Genomic DNA, 25,290 nt, shown 5'->3' with positions numbered 1-25,290 from the left:
ATGTTCCGTTTACTCCATTCAGAGCCCCCCACACTTTTGTAGACACATCTTGGGAGATTCTGGCTAGTATTACAACATGGCATATTTGGAGAGCCAGCAGATGTACAGAGGCTTTGGAGGAGTCCTAGGTTCACCCTTCTCAAACTATGGCCAGTATTTGGGCAGATACTATACACACTTTGATGGCCATTTGGGCAAACATACAGGGAACCTCTAGGACTGCTACTGCTAGAGAGTCTGGAAGGATTGTCCTTTCTTCTCTGACTCTCCTTCAGGGATGAGGTGGCATTTTCAGCGGCCACCTAGGATTTTTGTTTGCTCATTCTAAGCTGTTTTTTCTCATGCTTGACATGATGTACTCCCGCACTTGAGCTTGCTTTGTGGTTTTTTATTCATACTTAATGAAGTACTTTTCTTGCAAAAAAAAAAGTATCCAAAGTTGTTCATTACCTCACATGAAGAGATCAGGGGTTTCAGATGTGAGCCAATGCACATTGAGCTAAAAGAAGGAAGACGGCCTATTTATCAGAAGTTGAGGAGGATACACAAAGAGCTTTTGCCTGTTCTGAGAGAGGAGTTAAATAAGTTGCTTAAAGATGGGCTAATATATCGGGTGGAGCATTTAGATTGGGGCAGTTTAGTGGTAATCATTCCCAAGCACACAGGAGGATGGAGAGTATGCATTGATTACAAACCTCTTAATGCAATAACAAAAAGCAATCATTATCTTCTTCCTTTCATTGATGATATATTGGATAGAGTGGCAAGGTATGAAGTCACATCTACTCACACTTCAGTGATTCAGTACGAGACTGGAGTGGTACATGTCTGGGACATGACTAGAGCAGTACATGACTGGAGGAGTACAGGCTTGGGCATGTCGAGCCAGGACCGACCTTGGTCAAAGCTGATCTGTCCTCAGTCATCCGCCTTTGGTCAGAGTGAAGTACTAGCACACTGGACTGTAGCTGTTAAGAGAGCACAGGTGGTGTACATGGGAAGCAATCCAACAGTTAAGGAGCTTAGGTGGTGCACCGGGTGGTGCACATGGGAAGTTGTGCCACCAGTTGAACGCACCACCAACTAGTGCCTGGTGCACATGGAGTAGATAGGAGTGCACATGGAGTACTTGCTCTTTGACTCAGAGAAGGAAGCCATCAAGGGACGAAGCGGCGGAAGGGCTAAGGAGACAGGAAGACAACCAATAGGAAGGAGGGAAGGAGTTTTCCAACCAGGAGGAGCCGATGAGGGGGCGGTGAAGCGGGAAAAGGAGGGAGGATTGGGGCATTCGACGATAGGTTCATTCAGACTGAAGCATGGAGCAGGAGTAGGGAGAGAGAGGCAAGAGTCAAGAGATCGCCTAGAGCGTATCTTCTCCTTGGTGTATCAATTAGCTAGTGTTACTCTCATTAGTGGATGATTCATTCCTCCTAATGAACTATGATTCTTCCCATCTCTGCTGGACTCCTCTAGCACTTCTCCCCATTGTGTTGTCCTCCCCTCATCTCCCTTACCTGGTATAACGGGCCCTGTGTCATGTGGCTTGAGTTTTGTTTTGTTTATGTCGAGGGTTGGCTCTTGTGATTTCATTCCCCTTTAGACTTTCTCTTCGCTTACATCACTCTTGCACTTGTATTTCTCACACATCAATGACACCATCGTCCTTGCATGTTCCATCATTGATGCCATTGTCCAGCACTTGCCCCACACACCATCCGTGTGATATCGTTGGCACGTTCTACTTGCTCCTTACACCAGTGGACCAAGGCCTCCGGTAATACTTCCGGAAGTGGTAGGATCCCCCGGAAGTGGTAGGATCCCCCCCCCAGACACTTTATGGTGATCACGGTGGGACCTAGGTGTGAATAAGGGGTGAACAAGGAGTGAACAAGGGGTGACAAAGGGGTGACCTAGTTGTGAACAAGGGGCGACATGGAGTGACATAGAGGTGAATAAGGAGTGAGCAAGGGGTGAGCAAGGGGTGAGCAAGGAGTGACATAGAGGTGAACAAGGAGTGAGCAAGGGGTGACAAAGGTGTGAACAAGGGGTGAACATGGGGTGACCTAGGTGTAAACAAGGGGTGAACAAGGGGTGACAGATGGGTGACCTAGATGTGAACGAGGGGTGAACATGGGGTGACATAGGAGTGAACAGGGGGTGACCTAGGTGTGAACAAGGGTTGACAATGGGGTCAACAAGGGGTGACCTAGGTGTGAACAAGGGGTGATAGAGGGGTGAACATGGGGTGAACATTGAGTGAAGAAGGGGTGACCTATGTGTGAACAAGGGGTGAACAAGGGGTGACATAAGGGTGAACATGGAGTGACATAGGGGTGAACAAGGAGTGAACAAGGGGTGACCTAGGTGTGAACATAGGGGTGAACAAGGAGTGAACAAGGGGTGACAAAGGGGTGACCTAGGTGTGAACAAGGGGTGAACATGGGGTAACATAGGGTGAACAAGGAGTGAACAAGGGGTGAACAAGAGGTGACCTAGGTGTGAACAAGGAGTGACATAGGGGTGAACAAGGGGGTGAGGAAGGGGTGAACAAGGGGTGACATAGGGGTGAACATGGAGTGATATAGGGGTGAACAAGGAGTGAACAAGGGGTGACAGAGGGGTGACCTAGGTGTGAACAAGGGGTGACAAAGGGGTGAACATGGGGTGAATAAGGGGTGACCTAGGTGTGAACAAGGGGTGAACAAGGGGTGACAGAGGGGTGAACATGGGGTGACCTAGGTGTGAACAAGGGGTGAACAAGGAGTGACCTAGGTGTGAACAAGGGGTGAACAAGGGGTGAGATAGGGATGAACATGGAGTGACATAGGGGTGAACAAGGAGTGAACAAGGGTGACAGAGGGGTGACCTAGGTGTGAACAAGGGGTGGCCTAGGTGTGAACAAGGGGTGAACAAGGCTGACATAGAGGTGAACATGAGGTGAATAAGGAGTGACCTGGGTGTGACATATGGGTGAACATAGAGTGACTGAAGGTTGAACAAGGGGTTATAGAGGGTGAACAAGGAGTGGGATAGGAGTGACAGGGGGGTGAATAGGGGTAAGGAGAGAGGTGTGCTAGATCCCACACTTGGAACTTTAAGGGGAATGTTTAAACCAAGCAACTTGTCCATGGCCCCTTGTAATTTCTATCTTATCCAGAAGAAAGAAGCCTTAGTAACACTTTATTTATCTCCCACCAAAAGAATACAACCTTGTTATGGACATAGAAAAAGATACACTCTTTAAAATTTAAAAAAAATCCCAATAAAAGAAAAGGCAATCATCATCCATAGAGAGAGTCTCAATGAGCATGATACTTCTTTACCCATGAGCCATTCATGGGTGCTGACAGCTTTTTACCCCCCAAGGTAGCCCTCCACTAGGAATAATCCTTGTGATAAAGAAAGGCCTTGTCTAGCCATTGACAAATGATGGAGCATGCACCGCCTCAAGATGTGGTCTTTCCCTAGCTTGTACAACTATCCCACAATCAGTTTGAAAGGAGCAGCCTGAACAATATGTCACCGCTTTTGTGCTGGGGTTAGCCCTTTGGGGAACTCACTCGTGGACAACAAAAGTAAAATGTTTGCATACCACCATGGTGGAAAGCAGTCATCTCTTAGTACTTTGACATCGACACCGAAGAGGCCCGCATCCGGTAGGCCATCCTCAACCCCTGTGGTTGCTTCACCAAAAGAGATCCATGGCAAATGATCTGCAGGGTAATGCAATCTGCCTACCCTCACTACAATGTCTAAGTCAAGTTCTTGGACAAGAAGTATCCACCTGCTCAGTCTACCCCCAAGCGTGGGTTTATTCAACAAATATTTGAGAGCCTGATGATCAGTAATAATAATAAACTTATTGCCCACCAAGAGATAGTGCTAGTACTTTGTCATGGGATAGACCATGCTCAAGCCCTTGCGTACAATGGTGCTATAGTTTCTTTCTGCTCCATTGAGTTGCTTGCTCGCGAAGTACGCATGTAGGTCCAATTTGTGCTCCTCATCGGGTTGGGCCAATATCGTACCAATGGCCAGCCCACTTGCATCTACATGTACTTGAAAATGACATCCCATTGGGGTTACTGCAAGATGGGCGCCTTCACTAGATGTACCTTGAGATTGTCAAACGCCAGTTGTTGAGGTGTGGACCCAGACGAAGGACCTGTTCCTGGCGAAGGAGTTTCGTGAGCGCCACCGCAATGTCGTCATAGAACCGGATAAAACTTCTATAATAACCCACATATCCCAATGACTTCTTGGGGTGTGCGAGGAATGGGTAAGGTTAGTATCACCTCCACCTTCATTGGGTCCGTGGTCATTCCCTCAACCGAGACAATGTGGCCCACGAGAACCCTCGTAAGGCGAGGAAGAAGCATTTGTCGGGTTTTAAGCCCAGCCACTCTTCTCTGCACTTGTCAAATACCCACCTCAACTTGTTGATGTGATTAGTTTGTACAACAGGGTCTAGGTGAGAGGCATTCTTACCATTGAAATCCGAGAAGTCATCCAAGAATACTTCAAGAAACTTCTTGATATTCTCCAGGAAGAGTTTGGTGACAAGGCGTTGAAATCTTGAAGGCGCATTGCACAGACCAAAGGCATCATCCGGTAGGCATACGTCCCCATTGGGTGACAAAGGTAGTCTTTAACTAATCTTGCTCTCTGACCCAAACCTGTTTGTAGCCCCATGAAGGAGTATAGAGCATGACTAGCTACTACTTCTAGCACCTTGTCAATGGAAGGGAAGAGGGAACATATCTCAGCGTGTGGCAGTGTTCAAACCCGCAGTTTGTCAGTCTCTCTTTTGGGCACCACGATGATTCCACTGACCCAATCATAGTAGTCAATAGGGTAGATTAACCCCGCTTGCTCCATCTTTTGAATGTCAGCTTGAACAGCCTTACCATAGTTAGGATTCATGCGATATGGTCCTCTGATCACCGGGTCTGCTTCCGGATGCAATCGATGCGATGTTCCATGAACTCAGTAGTAGGGACTCCTTTTAAATCTTTATATGACCAGTCAAAGACATCGACATATTCTTGAAAAAATTCAGACAATGCAGCAAGAAGATAATCATGCTCCCATACCCAACTAGCTACTTTGAGATGTCGCGGTTTGTTCCTCGGTCCCAATGTTGAGGTACCTCCAGTCTCGGACATGGTCAACCTGAGGTATGCTTGTGCAGTGGAGTTGTTCGGTTATCTCTGCTCTCAAAGCTTGGTGTGCAAGAGTATCATCCAAAGGCAAATCCCCCGCTACTTCCAACCAAGACCTCGGAAAAGATGGTTGGGTGTCCTCTTGAAGTGGTTGAAATGTTCATGTTCACCCCTCTGTCATCCCTTGTTCACCCCTTGTTCACACCTAGGTCACCCCTTGTTCACCCCATGTCCACCCCATGTTCAACCCTCTGTCACCCCTAGGTCACCCCATGTTCACCCCTATGTCACCCCTTATTCACACCTAGGTCACCCCTCTATCACACCTTTGCCACCCCTTGTCACCCCTTGTTCACACCTAGGTCACCCCTTGTTCACCCCATGTTCACCCCATGTTCACTCCTCTGTCACACCCCTTGTTCACACCTAGGTCACCCCCCTCTGTTACCCCTTGTTTACTCCTTGTTCACCCCTATGTCACTCCATGTTCACCCCTATTTCACCCTTGTTCACACCTAGGTCACCACTCTGTTGCCCCTTGTTCACTCCTTGTTCACCCCTATGTCACCCCATGTTCACCCCAATGTCACCCCTTGTTCACACCTAGGTCACCCTTCTATTAGACCCTTGTTCACTCCTATGTCACCCCATGTTCATTCCTATGTCACCCCTTGTTCACACCTAGGTCACCCCTTGTTCACCGCTTTGTCACCTCTCCTTGTTCACCCCTATTGTCACCCCATGTCCAGCCTTGTGTCACCCCATGTTCACCCCTATGTCACCCTTGTTCACTCCTTGTTCACTCGTTTCACCCCTTTGTCACCCTGGTTCACCCGTATCACTCCCTTGTCACCCCCCGTATCACCCTTTCCTTCTTTTCTCTCCCTATAAGAGTGGCCACCACCCTAGCAATCTACATTCAAATATTTGAATCTGGCGGAAAAATCCATCGCCTCGTGCATCGGCCTCCTATCTATTTTTGGCAAGGGCCTCGCTATTTTAGCAGCCCTTGGCCGCCCTACTCTCGACATCCATCTCGGCGGAGCCTCCGCCTGCCCATGCTGCGTGGCCCTTGCAGCCCCGGTCTCCCAAATGCTATTTTTGAAGGACCTGCTATTATTAGCCATCAACCCCATCTATGTCTTCCTTGCTGCATTTCAATTCATTTGCAAGTAGCCAAAGATCTCCTGCTCCAATCACCACCACCCCCTTGCTCCTTTCCTTCAGTAGCCACCCTCTTGCATCAAGTCTCTTGGTGCGCTGCAAATCGCCATCCCTCTAGTCAGCCTGCTACAAATCGGTCCCCTCTCTTGCCTACCCCCTGCTGCAAATTGCCATCTCTTTGGTGCTGCCTGCTGCAAATCTCCCCCCCCCCTTCCTTGCCCACGCCCTGCTGCAAATCAGCCTTGTCTGCTGCGCCCTGCTGCCCCCTTCACTGCAGCATCTTCTGCAATTCTTGTCACGTTGAACCAACTTGCCCTCCACCCTGCATTTCATTGCGCTGCGAGCTCTCTATCCTGACCTGCCGCTCCCTTCCTGCGCCCTCTTCTTCCCCCCACTTGCGCAGTTTGTTCTTCCACCAGGATTCACCCCTCTGGTTATCGCAATCAAGGGATTTCCCTTCCCCTTTGGCTATCGCAATCTTAGAAATCTCTATATGGGTCACTTTTCCCTACTTGCAAATCCCTTCTTGCTCTCCTGCTCCAAATCACCACCTCTGCTTCACCACCTCCCTACTTGCAAATCACCTCTGCCATCCATCTCCCCTTCTCAACGCCTCACCTTGCTGCGCCATCAACACCCCAATACTCCTTGCCTCTTGATCAGCTCGCCTCCCTTATCAACACCTCTCCGTGTTTCGCCATCAACTTCCCTCCTCTCTTTCATAAACCCCCTCATGCTTCGCCATCAGCTTCCCTCCTCTCTTGCATAAATCTCCTTGCTTCGCAATCAGCTCCCCCTCCTCACTTGCTCAGTTTGCCCTGCCATTTTTTGACCTCATCACCTTGGGTTCTCCTTATTTGTGATTCTTCATGCTCGAGAAAAGGCGCAGATATAAGGCCCATTTGCCTAAGGATAAGCTTTTCACCCCTTTCTATACTGCCATGAAGTCGCAGGCTGCCTCTATCTCTTCCGTGCAAACACCGGTGACAATGCCAACAACATTGACTACTTCACCAGTGGTGTCCTCAGCAACACAAGAACCTAGAGGACACAAGGTAGAGCGTTCTCATCCCAGCCCGGAGATTACTGTCATCTCGGATGGAGAGCCACCATGACCTGGCCACTAGCGGTAGGTCTCCCCGCACTCTCAGAGCTCCAATGGATCTTCTTCAGACCATGGGGGCTTGGACTACACTCGCTCTGCTCACAGACCTCATTTAGAGGGGTCCGATGGGTCAACAAAAGTTCATCTGGGTAATGTTCAAACCACTTCTGAATCTGAACCTCAAACTCTCTTCAGTGTTATCATCTAAAGGAGATCGAGACCCTCTACTTGACTGAGCTCGATTCCTTCATGCAATATTGGGCACAGAGGGTAGGGATTGAGCCAGTGGTGACCCTGGTTCATCGGCGCACAGATACAAATTACTCTCCCTCTAAACCTCCAACGAAGTCGCTGAAGTCCGGTTTCCTAGAGCATGCTTCCCACGTACAGGCGAGCCTTGTTCATTGCCGTCCTATCTCCATGAGCTTGATAGTGTTGAGTTGGAATGTGCATGGGCTTTACGACCGTGCACGTAGTTAGCAATTGTAGTGGGCTCTGGTAGGTAGACCAATTGACTTCCTCTTGATTTGGGAGCACATGTTCTCAGGAGCAGTATACATCGCACGTCAACACCATATCCTCTCTGGGAGCGGCCGAGAGGTTTGGTCCCCGTAGTTGGTAGGAGCATAGGGCTATGCATATTGGTATCCTAGGCGGTAGCCCCAAAGATATTTGCATAGGGCGAGCTCATTCCAGGTCGCGCAATGTGGATGGACCGTCAAGCAAGAGAAGCCCGGATTGATATCCTGAATGTGTACACACCGCTTGCAGACAACAACACCGCCCGGATTTCTAGCCTGCAACCACTACTACGGCAAATTTCTTGTTCATCTACCACTGCTCCCACAGTGCCTGCTGCCATAGTGCCTCCCACACTCGAACATTTCTTTGGGATCAGTGAGTTGCACATGCACATGCAGTGATTGCTATGAACAACAAAAGGGAGGTTATAGCGCACATTCGATCTTGCAAGATAGCCAAGGCTGCGTGATATGTTTTGGCTAACCTCTATCAGATTCGGAATGAGGCCAAGGTTGCCTTTGTGCAGGCAACTCGATGGTGTTACGATGAATGTAGGGCACATCATGGATGTTGTGCCCTACATTCGGAATGAGGCCAAGGTTGCCTTTGTGCAAGCAGCTCGATGGTGTTACTATGAATGTAGGGCACTGCATGAATGCAAGAAGAGCAGCTCATCAATGTTGATGAGATTGTTCCAGATTCATAGGTAGTGTCTACGACACTTGATGGGCTCCTTGACTAATACCATGGATTTGCTACGACATTGAGGCTAGTGGCCATGGGTAACCCCAACCACTATTTTTTTGATCAGCTTGGTTCCCTACTCCTACAGGAGGAGTAGAGTCGTCAAGCGTTGTAATATTGCAGGAAGCCTGGCCAGGACATCTCGGAATGTCGCAAGCGCATTGCTTCAGAGAATAAAAAACAGCAAAATGGTCTTGCAATCACACATGCTCCTGTTGGCCATGTTCATCTTGATGAGGCAGCAAACTTAGCTGAGGATGAGTGGGCATTTGTTGTGACCTACCACTATGGTTTGGTATTTTGATAGCGGTGCTTCTAAGCATATTACCTCCTACAAATCTCTATTTCAGTCCTCGAGTGCTGCTCCACACGGGAGCATTGTCACTTGTGCCAACAATGCAGCTTATTGGTGAAGTGCTGGTCATGTCAGTGTCAAGTGATACAATGAGATTTGTATGCTCCAGGTATCAAGAAGATTTGTATTTCAGCCATCTTCACAAATGGCTTCAGAGTTTGTTTTATGGTCATCGCTGTTTCATGTATGATAATCGGTACGATAATTGTATTACACTCATTGGGACACTTGATAGCAGGCTATATCCCCTTGATATCTTCAAAAAACAGGCTGCTATAGAAGCTAATGCCATTGCTGAATGTGCGATTTCTGATTCTCGTCTATGGCATGAGGGATTGGGGCATCTAAACTGTAGCATTTTGGTGAAGATGCATTCAAAGGACATGGTGGTAGATCTCCCACCCATGCATGCAATTAGAAAACGTGTATGTGAGGGCTGCTTATTGTGGAAAATGCATCGGTTCCCATTTCCAAAAGACGGGACCCTTGGTGCATCTAGGAAGTTACACCTTGTACATTGTGATGTATGTGGGCCGATGCAGACAGGATCACTTGGAGGATACGACTACTTTATTACTTTTATGGATGACTTCACCGGGTTCACTTGGATTTATCCCAGCTTTAAGAATTTTCTTGCCTTAGGAGAGAATGAGACTGGGGAAACACTCTCGACCCTTCCCATTGACAGGGGGTGAGTACGTATCTCGGGAATTTTCTGATTGTTTAGCAGCCCGGGGTATCACACATCAGTGCACAGTGCCAAATACTCCCCCAAAAAATGGACGTGTAGAATGGAAAAATATAATAGAAATGGAAATGGGTAGTCAGCTTGCATGCTTAAGGGAAAGTCTTTGCCCAATAAATTCTAGTTGGATGTTGTTATGTGTGCCAACTATGTGCTCAATCAAGCATTGAAGACCATGACACCTTTTGTATATGGAATTATGCCCTTCACATATTTGGCACCTGTCGATCATGGGTGAGGTTCTATTAGTCCTCTCCCTTCTATACCTCATGCACTCGTGGTTGCACACATTCAAACAGGTGGTGTGGGGACTGCCGACCCCTTTGGATATATATTTTTGTGGAGGGATTAGTGGATAGCTTCGAGAGGGTGAGCCACTCATCGGATGTTTGTTGATGTGGCCTCCTAATCCAAGATAAGCTGAAACAAGTGTGTTGGCAATATTAGGATTGTGAGGTATGGGTCTCTTCACGTTCCATTTTACTAAAACTTTCCATGAAGCCACGTTCATGTTTCCAAACTCTCCCCTTTATTCTCTCCACCCATATTACTATATTTGAGAGTAATAGTCCATTAAAAAAGACTCACCTCTTCTCTCTCTAGGGTCGTGGAGGTTTTGGCCATATGGAGGAGTCCCTATAAAGCTTTTACGGTGGGACCCTGGAGAGTAGGAAGTGATTATTGGGAGAATTATCAGATTTTCGCTGATTTGTAAAAAGTGTTTTGGAGGAGACTTTGGAAATCCCATAGGAATAGAAAGATTACGGCTTTCTTTTGACTTTCTATTCATGAAGGCGGATGTACACACTTTCCGAGCAAAAAGCTACGAGCAGAATATTCGAGCGATAATTTTTGACACCAACCATGCTTGTATATTTCTCAAAGAAATATACAATTCTTTCTTAATTTCTCATTTATGGAACCATATACTTACTTATTTTTCATTATAACCCTCATTTTAGAGAACATCATCTATATATAAACAAATAGTGAACACTTTAGAAACTCCTATAAATACCTCCCTACCATACTCTCTTTTGAGGATTATGGTAATTAAATCAATTTAAAAGAGTTTCCCTAATCTTTAGCAATCCCATATTTGAAGCTCTCATATAACAATGTATACCATATTCCTTGGATCAGTAGGAAAAAGATATTGGAAACCTCATACTTGAGGCCATTATAATCGATCATAAATTAATCTCTAATACATTATCAAATATGGGAAGGCAAGGAACGAATTTTCAAAGTATTCCCAATTCTCCAAACCTAAGTACTTTTAAGGAAATGTGGTCTCTATTGAACTCCTTCCTACCATAATATGAATTAGGAAGAAGTTGTAAGTCTCATATACATCTTGAAATTTTTACTTTTTATCTTTTATAACTATAAAAGTATAATTTTAAGCCTACCATTGCATAGATCATGAAATTTTCAACATTTTTCCTTTTTACAGCTCCTCAATCTGAGATAAGGAGCAAAAGTTATGACCCCTTCTGCGTAGGCTCTCCAAGGGTATTCCGTCGGCGGAATAGGGTTGGGGGGCAAGCTCTTCAAGCCATATTCCTATGGAAAAATACACTTAGAGGGTCTATTAAAAAAGTATTATATTATTTTCTTAGGTCATCCTGAGGAACTATAAAGAGGATATTTGCTCAAAATTTCATGATCCAACCAATGGTGAAAGGAAAAGAAAGGATTTTTGAAAGTGATAAAATAAGTCACTACTTGGACATTATATATGTATATTATATAAAGGTATATTTATATCTATATCTATTTATTAGTATTTCATATTTACTTACATATTCCTTGAAATAATTTGGATTTTTTTGCTCCCCAAAAATGACTTGAGCCTATATATTTTGGCCCCTCCTACCTTTTGTCCGCTCGTCGCTCGGGGATTTTTGCTCGGAAAATGGAAACCCCCTCATGAAGGCATTGTATTGAACTCGTGTAGTTTCAAACTCGGGGTAGACTCCACTTGTCCCCATTGCCGTAATAATTTGGATTTTTTTGCTCCCAAAAAATGACTTGAGCCTATGTATTTTGACCCCTCCTACCTTTTGTTTGCTCGTCGCTCGGGGGTTTTTGCTCAAAAAATGGAAACCCCCTCATGAAGGCATTGTACTGAACTCCTGTAGTTTCAAACTCGGGGTAGACTCCACTTGTCCCCATTGTCGTTCTATTGTGGAGACTATCCACAGTATTACCTATGGGACTGCAGGCAGGCAAAGATTATTGGAAGGAGATTGCCAAGATTTTCAGTACATTTGTACCTTTCCATGACACTATCTTCCATGTGTATTGCATTGGAATAAGAGAAATGGCCTCAGATAAGATCAGAAAGAGAGCAAACTCTACGTATTAAATACAAAAAATTAAGAGCGGTGCGCTAGCTAGAAAAACAAGTTGCAAAAATCAACATGCAGACCTAGCTAGGCTTGTGAAGGACAAGAAGCAAAGGCCCTTCTTGATGACCTCGGGCTTGGTGGCCAAGCTATCGCTTTCGGGGCCTTACGTCTTCTATGAGAGGCACAACTCTTCTTGGACTCTTTCGATACGGCAACATTTAGTTGAGTCATGCTCTCTAGATGATGTTCCCTTCTCACAATTCAGGCCTGTGCATGCTTTTGTGAATTCTTCTTGTGGGATACGAGTGAGTATTTCAGTGTGGCATATCTTGAGAGCTAGATGCACAGAGGCCTTGGATGGACCCTTCTCACACTTTGGCAATTATTTGAACAGATATTGTTCATACGGTGATGACTATTTGGATGAGCATGCGTGGGAGCTCATGGAGTATTTCAGTGTGGCATATCTTGAGAGCTAGATGCACAGAGGCCTTGGATGGACCCTTCTCACACTTCGGCAATTATTTGAACAGATACTGTTCATACAGTGATGGCTATTTGGATGAGCATGCGTGGGAGCTCATGAGCAGCTTCTTCCAGGAGGGCTATATTTTTTAAGGAATGTAGAGGATCCCCTTTTTGTTTGGAGTCCACAGCAGGGTTGACAGGGCACTTTCAGTGTCTTCCTTGGTTTATCTCTTGTTCGCTTTGAGGATCTTTTTCATAGCCCCTTATAGGGTGTTTTTTTCATGCTTGCATGATGTATGCCTGCATCAAGTTTGATCTCGCAGGTTCTTAATAGAAGTCCTTTTTTCTGAATAAGAAAAAAAAAGACTCACCCCTTTGCTTTTGGATCTGCTTAGAAACCAGCACATTTTGCCTAGTAACTTTGACAGGTTTCCAACACTTCTCAAATATTAACATCTTAGCCTGCCATGCAAAACGCATTCCACAATCTGAAACTCCTTGCAACTAGGTTAAGGACCCTCTGAAATTAGGTCTTAAATGCATAAAGATATCAGTGAATGATGGTCTTGGCAAAGCAACATTATTGAATGATAAGGCAATAATAATTCCTCCTTCATTAGAAGTTTCAAAAAGCTAATACCTCTATTGATTTTATTTGAAGGGGTTAAATGCATGTGCCTCTCAAAAGCAGAGGAGAAGGGATACGTCTCCTACTTTTTCTCCAGTACAAGCGCAAAAGAAGGTGACAAGGCTTCATGAAGACAGCACTCCTCCTTTTGATGGTACTTTGAGCTCCGAGAATAGCGTCTGCATCAGAGGCATGAATGTGCAGTCAGATAAAAAAACAAGTGAGATAAGGCACCATCAAGCAAGATCCAAGAAAGAGATTGACACGTTTGAAGATAGACCCTACAGATCAAGTGGAAAAGCATTCATAGCTATGAAAATTATTGCACAACTCTGCATTTATTAAATGTTCATGGTGGATTGTAACTTCATTTAAGGGTGCATAGTAAAATTTTCATTTTATCAACCTAATCAAAGTAAACTTAATTGCATAACAAAGTTCCATGTCTCTGAACTCTGAGAATCCTACCTTCAGATAGACTGGAAACGCATGGAGAAGAAAAGAAGCATACAGCTCTGAAAACTCAAATAGATCATCTTGAAAGTGTGAATCGCTCATTAAGATTAGAATTGGAGAGTCTCTCCAAGGAGAAGAGGACTATCATCTCTGATTTCTCAGAGATTAAGCGTGAAAGAGATCAATCAAAAAAACAGTTGGCCTCCTTGGAAGAACAGGTAAGGGATTCTGGACAAGAGCGCACATATCAGATAAAGGCTTTGGGAACAATATCGCTTCAACTAAGGTTTTATAAATACACTTTTTCTTAAAAAATACATGGATTGTAAACAGGACAAAAAGGTGTCTATACCCCTCTTGGCTAGTATAAATAATCTGTTTTTATTGCTTTCCTTTGTTCCAATAGCTGTATACTGCATGCTTTTTTCCCTGTTAGAAGAGATTATTTGTACTAAGGAAAGAAGTGAGAAAAGTTTCATCCTTGGCACATAAGCCTTGGAAAGATGCTATGTTTTGTATATTTTTGTACGTAAAAGGAATGGCAGAAGAGAAATCATCCATTTTGTTCAATGCTGAAAATTTCAACAGGAAATCCAAGGAAGAAAAGGACACTATATAAGGAGACATACCACAATACTTTAAATGCCAAGCACTATGTAGGAAAATAAAAGTGCGACTCTAGACTATATTCATCTCTATAGCTTTGCAATGACACCTTTCTTCGCAACTGTGTTGTCTTGGCAGATCCAGCTTCTGTCTATACATCCCTTTGAATGTACATGTGTGAGATCTATCTAGAGGCCAGAAGATTTTTCTGCCTCTAGTTACCAAAGAAAGTTGCTGGCACGGCACCCAACCTGTGCAATAATGGCATCCAAGAAATACTAATTTGGACTTATCTATTCATTGTTGTAGGGCTACAGTAAGGACTTTTCCTCTCCCTGGCAAGCAGGTCTGCACAACTTTCCAATAGATGAGAACTTTTATGGTTCCCATGAGAACACAGATGGCATGACAAGTGCCTAAGGACGTGACACCTGATTGTGAAGATAATGTCAACCATCCATTTCCCTTGAGGCAATATAAAGACGCTCTAATGCTGTTTCTCATGTGATCTTCAAGACCATTTCTAAGCATCACATGCAATGTTGGAATCGAGGCTTCTATATCTTGATCAACAGTTGTATTCTATCATAAAATTGATTGAGTTTTAAGAATCGACTTGAAGAGTATGGGGAGATGGGGAATCCGTTTTCTTTGGGGGGGGGGGGGGCGGTGCATGTGTGTGTGGACATGTGCTTTGCCCACATGTACCATCCTTCCAATCTTGTCATCGTTGCTGATCCAAAGGCAAAGGCCATTGGATTTATTTCAATAAATAAGTGCAGCCACTGCATGCAGAATACATCCAAGGCTGACCTGAAGGAGGTAAGAGTCTGTGGAGTGGCATCCAATTAAAACAGCATCCTGCCTTAGGGGAAGTCTCAGACCAATAATACCTGCCAGAGATCTCAAGAAGATGCTCATGGCTTCAGCCACATGAATAAGGCTAGAGGGTATCACTGAGCCTGAAGGAGGTAAGAGCCTGCCTTAGGGGAAGTCTCAGACCAATAATACCTGCCAGAGATCTCAAGAAGATGCTCATGGCTTCAGCCACATGAATAAGGCTAGAGTTCTGGATTTGGCCTGAGCTGTATGAAGAGGAATACCCCCCAATCCAAGCATCTGAGAAACCAAAACACAACAGAGGAATCCCAGTAATGGTCAAAGTTTGACTATTTCCTACAATTGACCATCCAAAAGTTTGCTCATATATGTGTTTAGTTCCCTGAACTCTGATTTCCAGAAATGCATTGAGTATCTACCTCACATTTGATGTTATGATTGTTTTGGTTTGATTCTCCAAACTCCTCAAAAAGATAATCAAATCTTGTAAGAGTTTAGACACTGCTTTCTATTGAAAGTAAGACCTACTCATTTATGGATCCCTCAAAGGTGAAGGAGGAAAAGCTCAAGTACAAGGTCATCAATTATGCTAAGCAATTAGGCTTCTCTGAATTTATGGCAAGCAATCTACACACGTATGGAGAAGGAGATTTCTTCTGCCCTAAAGAAGAGCAAGAAGATGTCATGAAGGACAAGGACTTATGGGAAAAGGATCCAAGCAACAAGAAGTATGAAGTCTACTGTGATGATATGATTGTCATCAATAAGGGAGATTTCATCCACGGGGGGCATTGACCCTATCACCTAGTTTTATGTTGTGTGATTGAGTCAATAAGATGCTTTGCCATGGATAGACTCTCTTATTGTAAACCGAGGTAACTTGATTTGGAGTGAGATCATGGTGGAGCAAGGGTGTCCACATGAGTCTATTGCCGATGCAACTGGAGTGAGAACAAGGTTGGGAGCATAAAAACCATGTAGTATCCCATTGTCTACTGCCACGGTAGAAGGTCATCAATTTAAGGGGGAGTATGTTGGATAAATTGATGTTTAGGTGACACACTTATGGACATGGTCGTGTGGTGTGTGTGTGGTAGGTGACACACTTATGGCCATGGCTTCTTATCCACTAGCCATGCATCACAGGTTTATTTGGGGAAAAATTGCTGAATTGCTGCAGCCTTTTCTTCCCATCCCTCCTTTATCTAACAGGGACCGATTACACGACTGGCAGTTACACCCAGTGGGCTCAAATTCTCGTCCTATTACTCTTTCTGACTTAACGGTTAGCACGACATACTCTTTCCTCCAGCCGTCACCATGGATTCACTTACATGCTAATTCTCTTTGGCATATGGCAAAATCACTTGCTTGGTGGCGAAAGAATCTCCGCAATTTATGGAGGATCAAATTGCCTCTCAAGCAAAAGCTTTTCCTATGGCGTTGTCTTACAGGAACCTTATTCGTGGGGGTCACTCTGGCTCAACGAAGGATTGCATCTGCTTCTTGTCTTCGATGCATGGCCCCTTCTGAAACGGTGCCTCATTTGTTTTGGATGTGCTCCAGCACTAAGACCTTCATATGCAAAATTTCCATGTCGCTTCGCCTTCGTTTCCCTAACTCTCCTTTTGGGAAACATTTTTGGCTTTTTGGCAGACTTTCTACAACCCTGGTCCATTACTCTTTATTTTTGTACTGGGTCAGATATTGGGCTTTTTGGACCATATGGCAGGATCACAACATGAGATATTTTGGGAATCCGTTCTTGCAATCTTATGAATATTTCAGACTCTCCCTATGGCAATCTATCTATGATGCTTGCCATCAAGGAGATCTTCCTCAGTCATGCCTGGAAATAGTTTCTTTTTGCTTTTGATTTCCTGTTGAGGCTCTCTGTTTTTTTGAGACCCTCATGTAAATTTTGCTGATAATATAATCATGGATTTACAAAAAAAAAAAAAGTGTGTGTGGCAGTGTGCTAGTGCTTGTGTAGGAATGGTGTGACTGCTAGTGAGCACCATGGTAGGTGTGTCAGGTCACTCATCAGTTAGGTGTCACCCATCTAGGTGTGATTGAGATAAGTTTGGGACTTGGTGGCCAGTTTGATGGAGGACTTGGGGGTGTTACTGATGGAGACAATAAGGGAGATAATCATGGATCTCGAGCCACCTACTCAGGGGCATTCCACCATATGTAACTCTACTCATAAATGAAATCATACTTGCTATTGCTCCCATTTGCTCACTTGCTCGTGCTACCTTTCTAACATGGTATCAGAGCCTTTAGCCACGCCTACCTAGCCTATGCCACGTGTCCACTTTCTTCCCCATTGCAAACATGAGCTTCCTCTTTCTTTCCTCCTCCATGGCGACCTTGCAGGATCGAATTTGTGGAATCTAACCGATGGATTCCAGAATGCTTTGAGCTCAAGGTTCCTCTCCTTAGGGCGCACCTTCCAACCGGAGGGATTGACTAAAAACCGCGCAGATCTGCTATGCCGGCACTTTCTGAGCCAGTCTCTGATTTCTTAGTTTGGGGAAATTTGGGGGGTAATGATCCAAAAGTTTGCTGATATATGTGTTTTAGTTCCCTGAACTTTGATTTCCAGAAATGCATTGAGTATCTACCTCGCATTTGATGTTATGATTGTTTTGGTTTGATTCTACCATAGGATTTAGGGTTTAGGATTTAACATCTGATAGGATTTAACTGCATCTACGATAGGATTTAATTGCATCTGATAATTCCTTTTCAGTGAAGGGAAGTTCCAGCTACACACACCTCTCTCTCTCTCTCTCTCTCTCTCTCTCTCTCTCTCTCTCTCTCACTCACCCTGCTCTCCTGTTACTCCGCCCTGCTCTCCTGTTGCTCTGCCCGGCCATCGCAGCTGTCTCATCCTACCCTCGTGGCTCTCACTCCCCCGCTCCTGCTCCTCCCACTCTTGCCTCTCACTCGCGGCGGCTGCTCCGACCTCCGCTCCCGGAGGCTGCTCCACCCTCCACCTCTTGGCACTGCTCGCTACCTGCAACTCCCCGCTTTTACCTTTGACTCCAACCTCTAGCTCCGCTGCCCCTCCTTAGTGCTTCTACCCCCTGCTTGCAGCTCCCCTGTCTGCAGCTTTGCTCCCCCCTGCCGGCTCTCTTCCCCGCCTACAGCACCCCCTTCTGGGCTGCAATCCCTCTGCCTCCCCTCCCGTTCCAACTCTGCCTCCCCTCTAGTTGCTCTGGCTCCCCCCCCGCTCCTGTTCCTCCTCCGTATCTACCCCCCGTAATGTGTGTGCCTCCCACCATGGGGGAGGGCCTCGTACTCCCACTCCATCTCCCGCACTAGGACTTGTGCAAAAGGAAATCAAATTCAGTCCAAGAAAATGAGCAAAGGCGATAAAGAGACGGACAAATCCAAGAAAGACGACCAAAAAAAAAAACCAGCAAACACAACTGAAACTCGAGGATGTGAACACATGCTACAATCGGAGTGGACTTGGGGTTGACAGCAAGGCAAAGGCGGGATCCACCTTAGCCTCAGCTTCAGCCTCAATCTCTACTTCTACTTCAGCCCCCGAGCCTCAGCTTCAGCCTCAATCTTTGCTTCTACTTCAGCCCCCGCTTCAGCTTCAGTTTCAGTTTCAGTTTCAGTCTCAGCTCCCGCTACATCCTCATCTTCAGCTTCAGCCTCAGATTCCAGCCTCAGATTCAGCTACAACCTCTATATCCCCAGCCACCGTTACTGTCAGTGCCATACCCATGACAGAGAGTGACATACCCATCACATCGGCCTTCTCCCATAGGGAGGTTTTCACAGTCCTTAGACAAGAGCAGAATTTTTCCTTGGCTGATCCCTCTTAGAGCTCTATCACGGAGCCTTTTCAGCCAGATCACATGGACCCCCACGAGACGAGGCCTTGACATGACCGTGACCCAGAGCCAAAGACCCGATAGCTCAAACAGAGGGTTGACATGCAGATTACACTTCGGGATATCCCCTCCCTGTTTAGAGTTCGAGCCCAACGGACAGGGGTTACTGTAGCCCTTGTTAGGCGCAGAGCTATGACCAGCAGACGTGCGAGGGCCACACCCATGAGTGGCCGACATCACTCTATTGCCGATTTCATGCCTCCATTTCTCATCCACCCTGATGTCCTGATGATGATGATGATGATGATGAGATTGATATATAGTCCACTGACATGACTATGTTGTACTTAGTACTTAGTACTACCATTTTGTATTTTTTGCATTTTGCATTAGAATGGATGCTCGTTTAGTAGCTCCACCACCACAGCTCGTTTGTACTTGGATTTTCACAATCCCATAGACCCATCGATCTTCCGAATAATTTCATAAAAATTCTCTCTCTCTGTCTCTCTCTCTCTCCCCTGTGAGGTAGACCGAGTGCAGAGATAGGTCACAGATTTCTATGCATTTGACTCAGCTCCAGGGCACTTTGGGGTAGAGGAGGAGGAGCTAGCCAACATGAGAGATGTATGGATCGATGGAGAGAGCCAACATAGCCCTGCTGGATGAGGGACACAGAGACCGTACACGACACGACAGGTGACCAGAGCGCACACGATCAAGGTTCAACCTATTTCAGCTCTCCTCAGGGGAGATTGACCGAGGCGAGGGGCCACCTTGACATAGCCCATCGGATCTAGAGATCAAGGAGACCACGCCCTCCACCACCATGGGAGACAGCCGACGGCAAATGTAGATACATGAGCTCTTCGCATCTCATTAGAGAGCCACCATGGAGCCTGGATACGTGGAGCCGGTTCATGCACTTGGGACTCTAGCTTTGAGCACTTTATATTTTCATGCCACCCTCATGCTATTTTTCTACTTTTTTGCTATTTTGTTTAGTACTAACCAAGGGCCTTAGTGCGCCCTTTGCCCCAGCTCACAGTGGTTTGTATGAGTTACTTGATTCGGTACTTTGTCCCATAGGCCTGCAAGGCCTCCTGCTGACATTAATCTCTCTCTCTCTCTCTCTCTCTCTCTCTCTCTCTCTCTCTCTCTCTCTCTCCCTCCCTCCATCTAGCCCTCTGCCCAGCCCTCCGTCCCTCCATCCAACAGCTCGGTTAGCCTCTCTACAGGAGATCGAGTCGGAGGAGCATTTTGCTTTCAGATGTCCTATCTATTATGCCATTCGAGGCCGATACCACTGCCTCTTCCGCAACGGATTCGGCTCCCTCTCACACATGCTACAATTCCTGGATCAGCGGTGCCTTGCCGCTTTCTTACATGAGATGACCCGCCACCGAGATACTTCTCTCCAAGCACGGCGACACGAGTAGCACACACAGTGTGAGGATATCCAGCGGCCTATCACTGACTTCTTTCAGCCACATGATACCTCTTCTCAGTCTAGCCGACGACGCAGACGTGAGCGAGAGCCAGAGTCACGACAACTGCGTCAGCGGACAGATTCACACATCCAGGTCCATGACATCTCGTCTCTGCTCTCGGCCCGCCGCACTGGGGTTACCGTTGCCCTCATCCACAGGGCCACCTGCTGCCCCCGACGACCGAGCTCGACTAGGCCGCGTGACGTCAGAGGCCAATCATCTATCGCAGGGTTTTTTCCGACTTCCCATTTGATGGGCCCTCTATGATTGGTCTCTGACGATCACCACCTGCACATGTATACTGTATCTCCCCCCTCTGCCCCACTTTTTTGTGCCCCCCCCTTCTTCTTCTTTGTATCATCTGGAGGTAGACACATATTTTTTGTATCAGGACTAGACACATAGTCCTTCATAACCTCTTTTTTTGTAGAAACGGTTGGTTGGCCCGTTTTGAGACCACCATCGTTATCCTCATTGTATCAGTTATCTTTTGTCTCGTAGACCTTCACGGTCTCCCGAAGACTTTAATAAACTTTCTTTCTTTCTAGCCTGCTCCGCCAACCCCATCAGCCTCTCTCGCCAGATTCGCCATCCCTGTCAGCCTCCATGCCAACCCCACAAACCTCTTCCTCCATCCCTGCCAATTCCTCTCTCTCTCGCCACCACCTATGCCACCCCCAACCACCTCCTACGCCACCTAGCCATCCTCAGCCACTCCACTAGCCTCCAGCAGGCCCCCGTCTGCTTCGCGACACCAAGCCCCTGCCTGCTTTGCGACACCCTCATCAGCCCCTACCTGCTTCGCGACCCCCTCCAGCACCTCTGGTCCCCTCAACCACACCTCCACACCCTCAACTTCATCAGCACCCCCTCCCCCCCGCCATCCATTTGTCCTAGGTGAACCCTTAACAGTAGCAAAACACCTTCCCCTTTTGTCCAGGACCTGCAAAAAATCAAGAAAATCAAGAAAACGCAGCAGAGGCTACCCCAAACAGTCAATAGCTACAATGCAGCACTGAGGCAGACAAGGAGAGATCAGAAAACATACCAGCAGGCCTGGAAATCAACCGGGGACAGCAAAAATGTGAGATATCTCTTCTTTCTTATACATTTCTGCAAACAGGCAGCAAACTGTGGATTGCCTCCTACACAAGAATGTGTGGAGGACAACTGGGGGAAACAAGCCCTAGATGTTGCCATGGCAACCTACTCATCTGGAACAACCAATAAAGTTGCAGAAAGTGTTCTTATCAGCCTTCATAAGGTCTGCACAGCCCTCAATGAAAAGGCAGAGAATCTCGAAGCCACAAATGTGGCTTTATTGGCTGAAAAAACACTTGTGGATAAAGTACTCAATGAAATGAAGAAACAGAGTAGCAAGATACAAGAAGAGTGGAGGAAAGAGAAATTTAGAAAGGGAGGGTGGCAGAAAGACAAATTGGGGTGGACAGCTGCCAACACCAGCCTCCAAGATAAAGTACACGCACTAGAGACTAAACTACAGCAGATAAAAGACATGAATGGGACCCCAACAGAGACATGCAAGGCAATGGAAGAGCTCAAAGAAGAGAATGCTACCCTCGGAAAAGATATTGCAGCCATGTAGGCCACAATGCAAGGGAAGCACACTGAGTTGAAACAACAAATCAGCATAGGTGAAGCCAAAATGGTAGTATGGAAGGACATGGTCAAGAAGGGTACATCTGCCCCCAAAAAGGAGATCCTCTCAGATGCCCTTGAGGAGGACAAGAGACGGGACAGGAAATCCTTGAATGTACTTATTAGAGGATTGCCGATGCGGGACACTTCCATGGCAAATGCCCACATACTCTTCACTAAAATGGGGGTCAACCTAACTTGTGAGACAGCCTAGAGGGTGGGTAAAGAAGATGCGCCAAGCAGGCCACTGATACTAAGATTTTGGACCAAGGAGGACAAATCCACACTAATGAGCATGAGGGCTGCCCTAAAAGGCATCAGGACTTTTTTGGATGATGATCTCACCCTCCTACAGTAGGAACATTGCGACCTGATCATCTTTAATGGCCTTCACAGATGGCCATCTTCTAGGAGACTCACTTGCCTCCCACATGGTGGTGGATCTAGTACAGTGGACTATCTACTAGGCCCACTAAACTTTGTCTCACGGATACACAACTTCGCCATACCCCCCCCCCCCCCCTCGGAGCTGACCACTCATACTTGGCCTTCGATATCTCCACCACCATGCTAGCCCCAGGGAGAGCTCCCCCCACGCACTCAGATCCACTTTGACCGCGCTCTTGACCTAGTGTACATGAGCCATATAGCTAGGGAGCTCCCGGCTCTACTTGGAGATGACATAGACCTCACCAGTGCCTCTGACACCCTTGTCTTAGTGGTACAGAAAGCTGCTCTTAGATCTTTTCCCACGACCCGATCCGGGCGGCCAGGGATGGGAAGATGCCTCAGAACCCTTGGTTCGATGACCAATGTAGAGAGGCGAGAGCCCACTTCACACAGTAGCAGGCTTTGAGTCATCTGACGCCACCTGAGGCACACAGGATCTATCGACGACTGACATGTTGTAAGAGACGGGCTTTCCTCACACACATGATGGATGAGATTGTCATATTGTTTCGAGGAGGAGACCCACCAACCACTAGATGGGGATTACTATCAGAGGGGTAGCCACCTATCCCCATCTCTAACCCATATGTATAGCACACGTATGCAGGCTCCCTCTATGATGCCCAGATGCAGACACCGCCGGATATGTCCTCCACGCCTAGGCCCACCACTTGTCATCTATTCACCGCATGCCCACCACCTATCATCTGTTCACCACATCGAATGTATGGCTGCACTTCGCTACACAATCGAAGAGCACAGGACCATGAGGGTCTCCGGATAGAGCACTTTGCGCATGGACAGGAGGTCCTAGCCCTGATCCTAGCACAAACGTTCGACCTGGTTGTTACGGTTTTCCACCTTCTTAGAGTACCACCACTATCGTGCCGATACACAAAGCTGGGAACCCTATGGAAACGGGGAACTATCGGACCCTTATGATTGGCCACACTTTGGCCAAGATCTATGGATTATTTCTAGAGAGGGAACTCAACAGTCATACAGAGGCTCAAGGACAGCGGGCACTAGGACACGCAGGATTCCGGAGACAACACTGTACACTAGACCACATCTTCACTCTAAGGGCTATCATTGAGGAGGCGAGGTCTAGACACCAGAAAGTCTACACATGCTTTGTAGACTTTCGGAAGGCCTTTGACACTGTCCCACGATCCCACATGATCAGGAGGTTACATGAGCTGTAGATTCTAGAGACACTGATATGGGGGGTGATGAGCCTATATGAGTCAGCTAGAGGCGGAGTTTGTGCCCCAAGTGGCCTATCGGATTGGGTCGAGAGAGATCGGAGTGAAGCAGGATTGCCCCCTCTCACCGACTCTCTTTTTTTTTTCAAGAAAATTACTTCATTAAGTATGAATGAAAACTGCGAGAGCAAGCTCAAATGCGGGAGTACACAATGCATGAGGAAAAAACAGCTCAAAGTGAGCTAATAAATAACCAAGGCGGAGGCTGAAAATGCCATCTCAACCCTGAAGGAAACTTAGAGAAGAAGGGAGATCCCCTCCAAACTCTAAAAAAAGAAACTCTCTCGGCAATGGCTACACTGGAGGATCCCTGCATGCTCGCCCAAATGGCCATCAGAGTGTGTACTGTATTGGCCATAGTCTGGGAAGGGTGAATCTGGATACCCTCCATGTGAAGATAGTGGGAGAGAGGGAAGGAGTCTCACTTGCGGCTTTCTCACATACACAATGGGGGAATACACACAAAGGTGGAGGCTGAAAAACCGTTTTTCCTCTTCTTAGTTATGAAAGCCAAAAGAACTCTAGTACAAAGAAATAGAAGAACCCTATATATGGGTCTCAAACCAAACTCAGCTAACTAGGGTGGCATACTAACTGAGCCACGAACTAGAGTACATAAGGATAGCTGTCATCTAGCTATTATTCATGGGCGGTGTACCAACCGCGTCTGCAGCTAACAAGTCGATGACATAAATGCACAACGGTCACCTTGGCATATCACGAGTGGAGCTCGATATCTCTACACTTCCCCTCGAGCTCAATCCCAATTCCTGCACACCAAGCAGGTCTCTGAACTTGCGCAGCTTCTCTGCGCCCAATGCCTTCGTGAATATGTCAGCTACTTGATCCTCTGTGCTGACATAAACTAGATCAATAAGACCTAGTCAAACCTTCTCCCGCACATAGTGATAATGCACCTCAATGTGCTTTGTTCTAGCATGATAGACTGGGTTATTTGCCAAGTGTATACTGCCCATGTTGTCACAATAAATGACAACTGGCCCATCTATAGACTGATGCATATCATAAAGTAGCTTATGCAACCAAGCTACCTCACATGCAGCCATCGCTGCACCCCTGTACTCAGCCTTTGTGTTCGACAAGGCAATTGTAGGATGTTTCTTGCTGCTCCAAGTGACTGCAACACTCCCAAAAGAGAACACATATCCACTGGTAGATCGTCTATCAGAAATACTACCAGCCCAATCAGCATCAGTGTATCCATGCAGCTCTATCTGAACCCCAGCCTCATAAAATAGTCCATAATGCAATGTGGACTTCACATACCTGAGTATGCATCTAGCCACTGTGTGGATAAAAATGAAAAAAATATTTTTCACTTGTTGCATGTTGTTGGGTGAGTGCATAGCTATGTACATAGCTAGTTGGTAGGGGAAATGAGCTGTGGACACCCTCATGATGG

General features: G+C 46.4%; 1 protein-coding gene across 1 annotated transcript in view; it reads left to right on the top strand.

The window, feature by feature from the left end:
* LOC147899476 (uncharacterized) overlaps positions 1 to 25,290 on the top strand; it is a 249,471-nt gene that overhangs the window by 182,365 nt on the left and 41,816 nt on the right. Inside the window, exons 13-14 of the mRNA XM_087377736.1 lie at positions 13,281 to 13,467; positions 13,722 to 13,921. Coding sequence (XP_087233862.1) covers positions 13,281 to 13,467; positions 13,722 to 13,921 — 387 coding nt within the window. The remainder of the gene's footprint in view (positions 1 to 13,280; positions 13,468 to 13,721; positions 13,922 to 25,290) is intronic.

Source organism: Dipteris shenzhenensis, chromosome 8, assembly GCF_047967505.1.
Source record: "Dipteris shenzhenensis isolate YYH24624 ecotype China chromosome 8, Dip_SZ_1.0, whole genome shotgun sequence".
Taxonomy (NCBI): domain Eukaryota; kingdom Viridiplantae; phylum Streptophyta; class Polypodiopsida; order Gleicheniales; family Dipteridaceae; genus Dipteris; species Dipteris shenzhenensis.
This window is presented reverse-complemented; position numbering and strand designations above follow the sequence as displayed.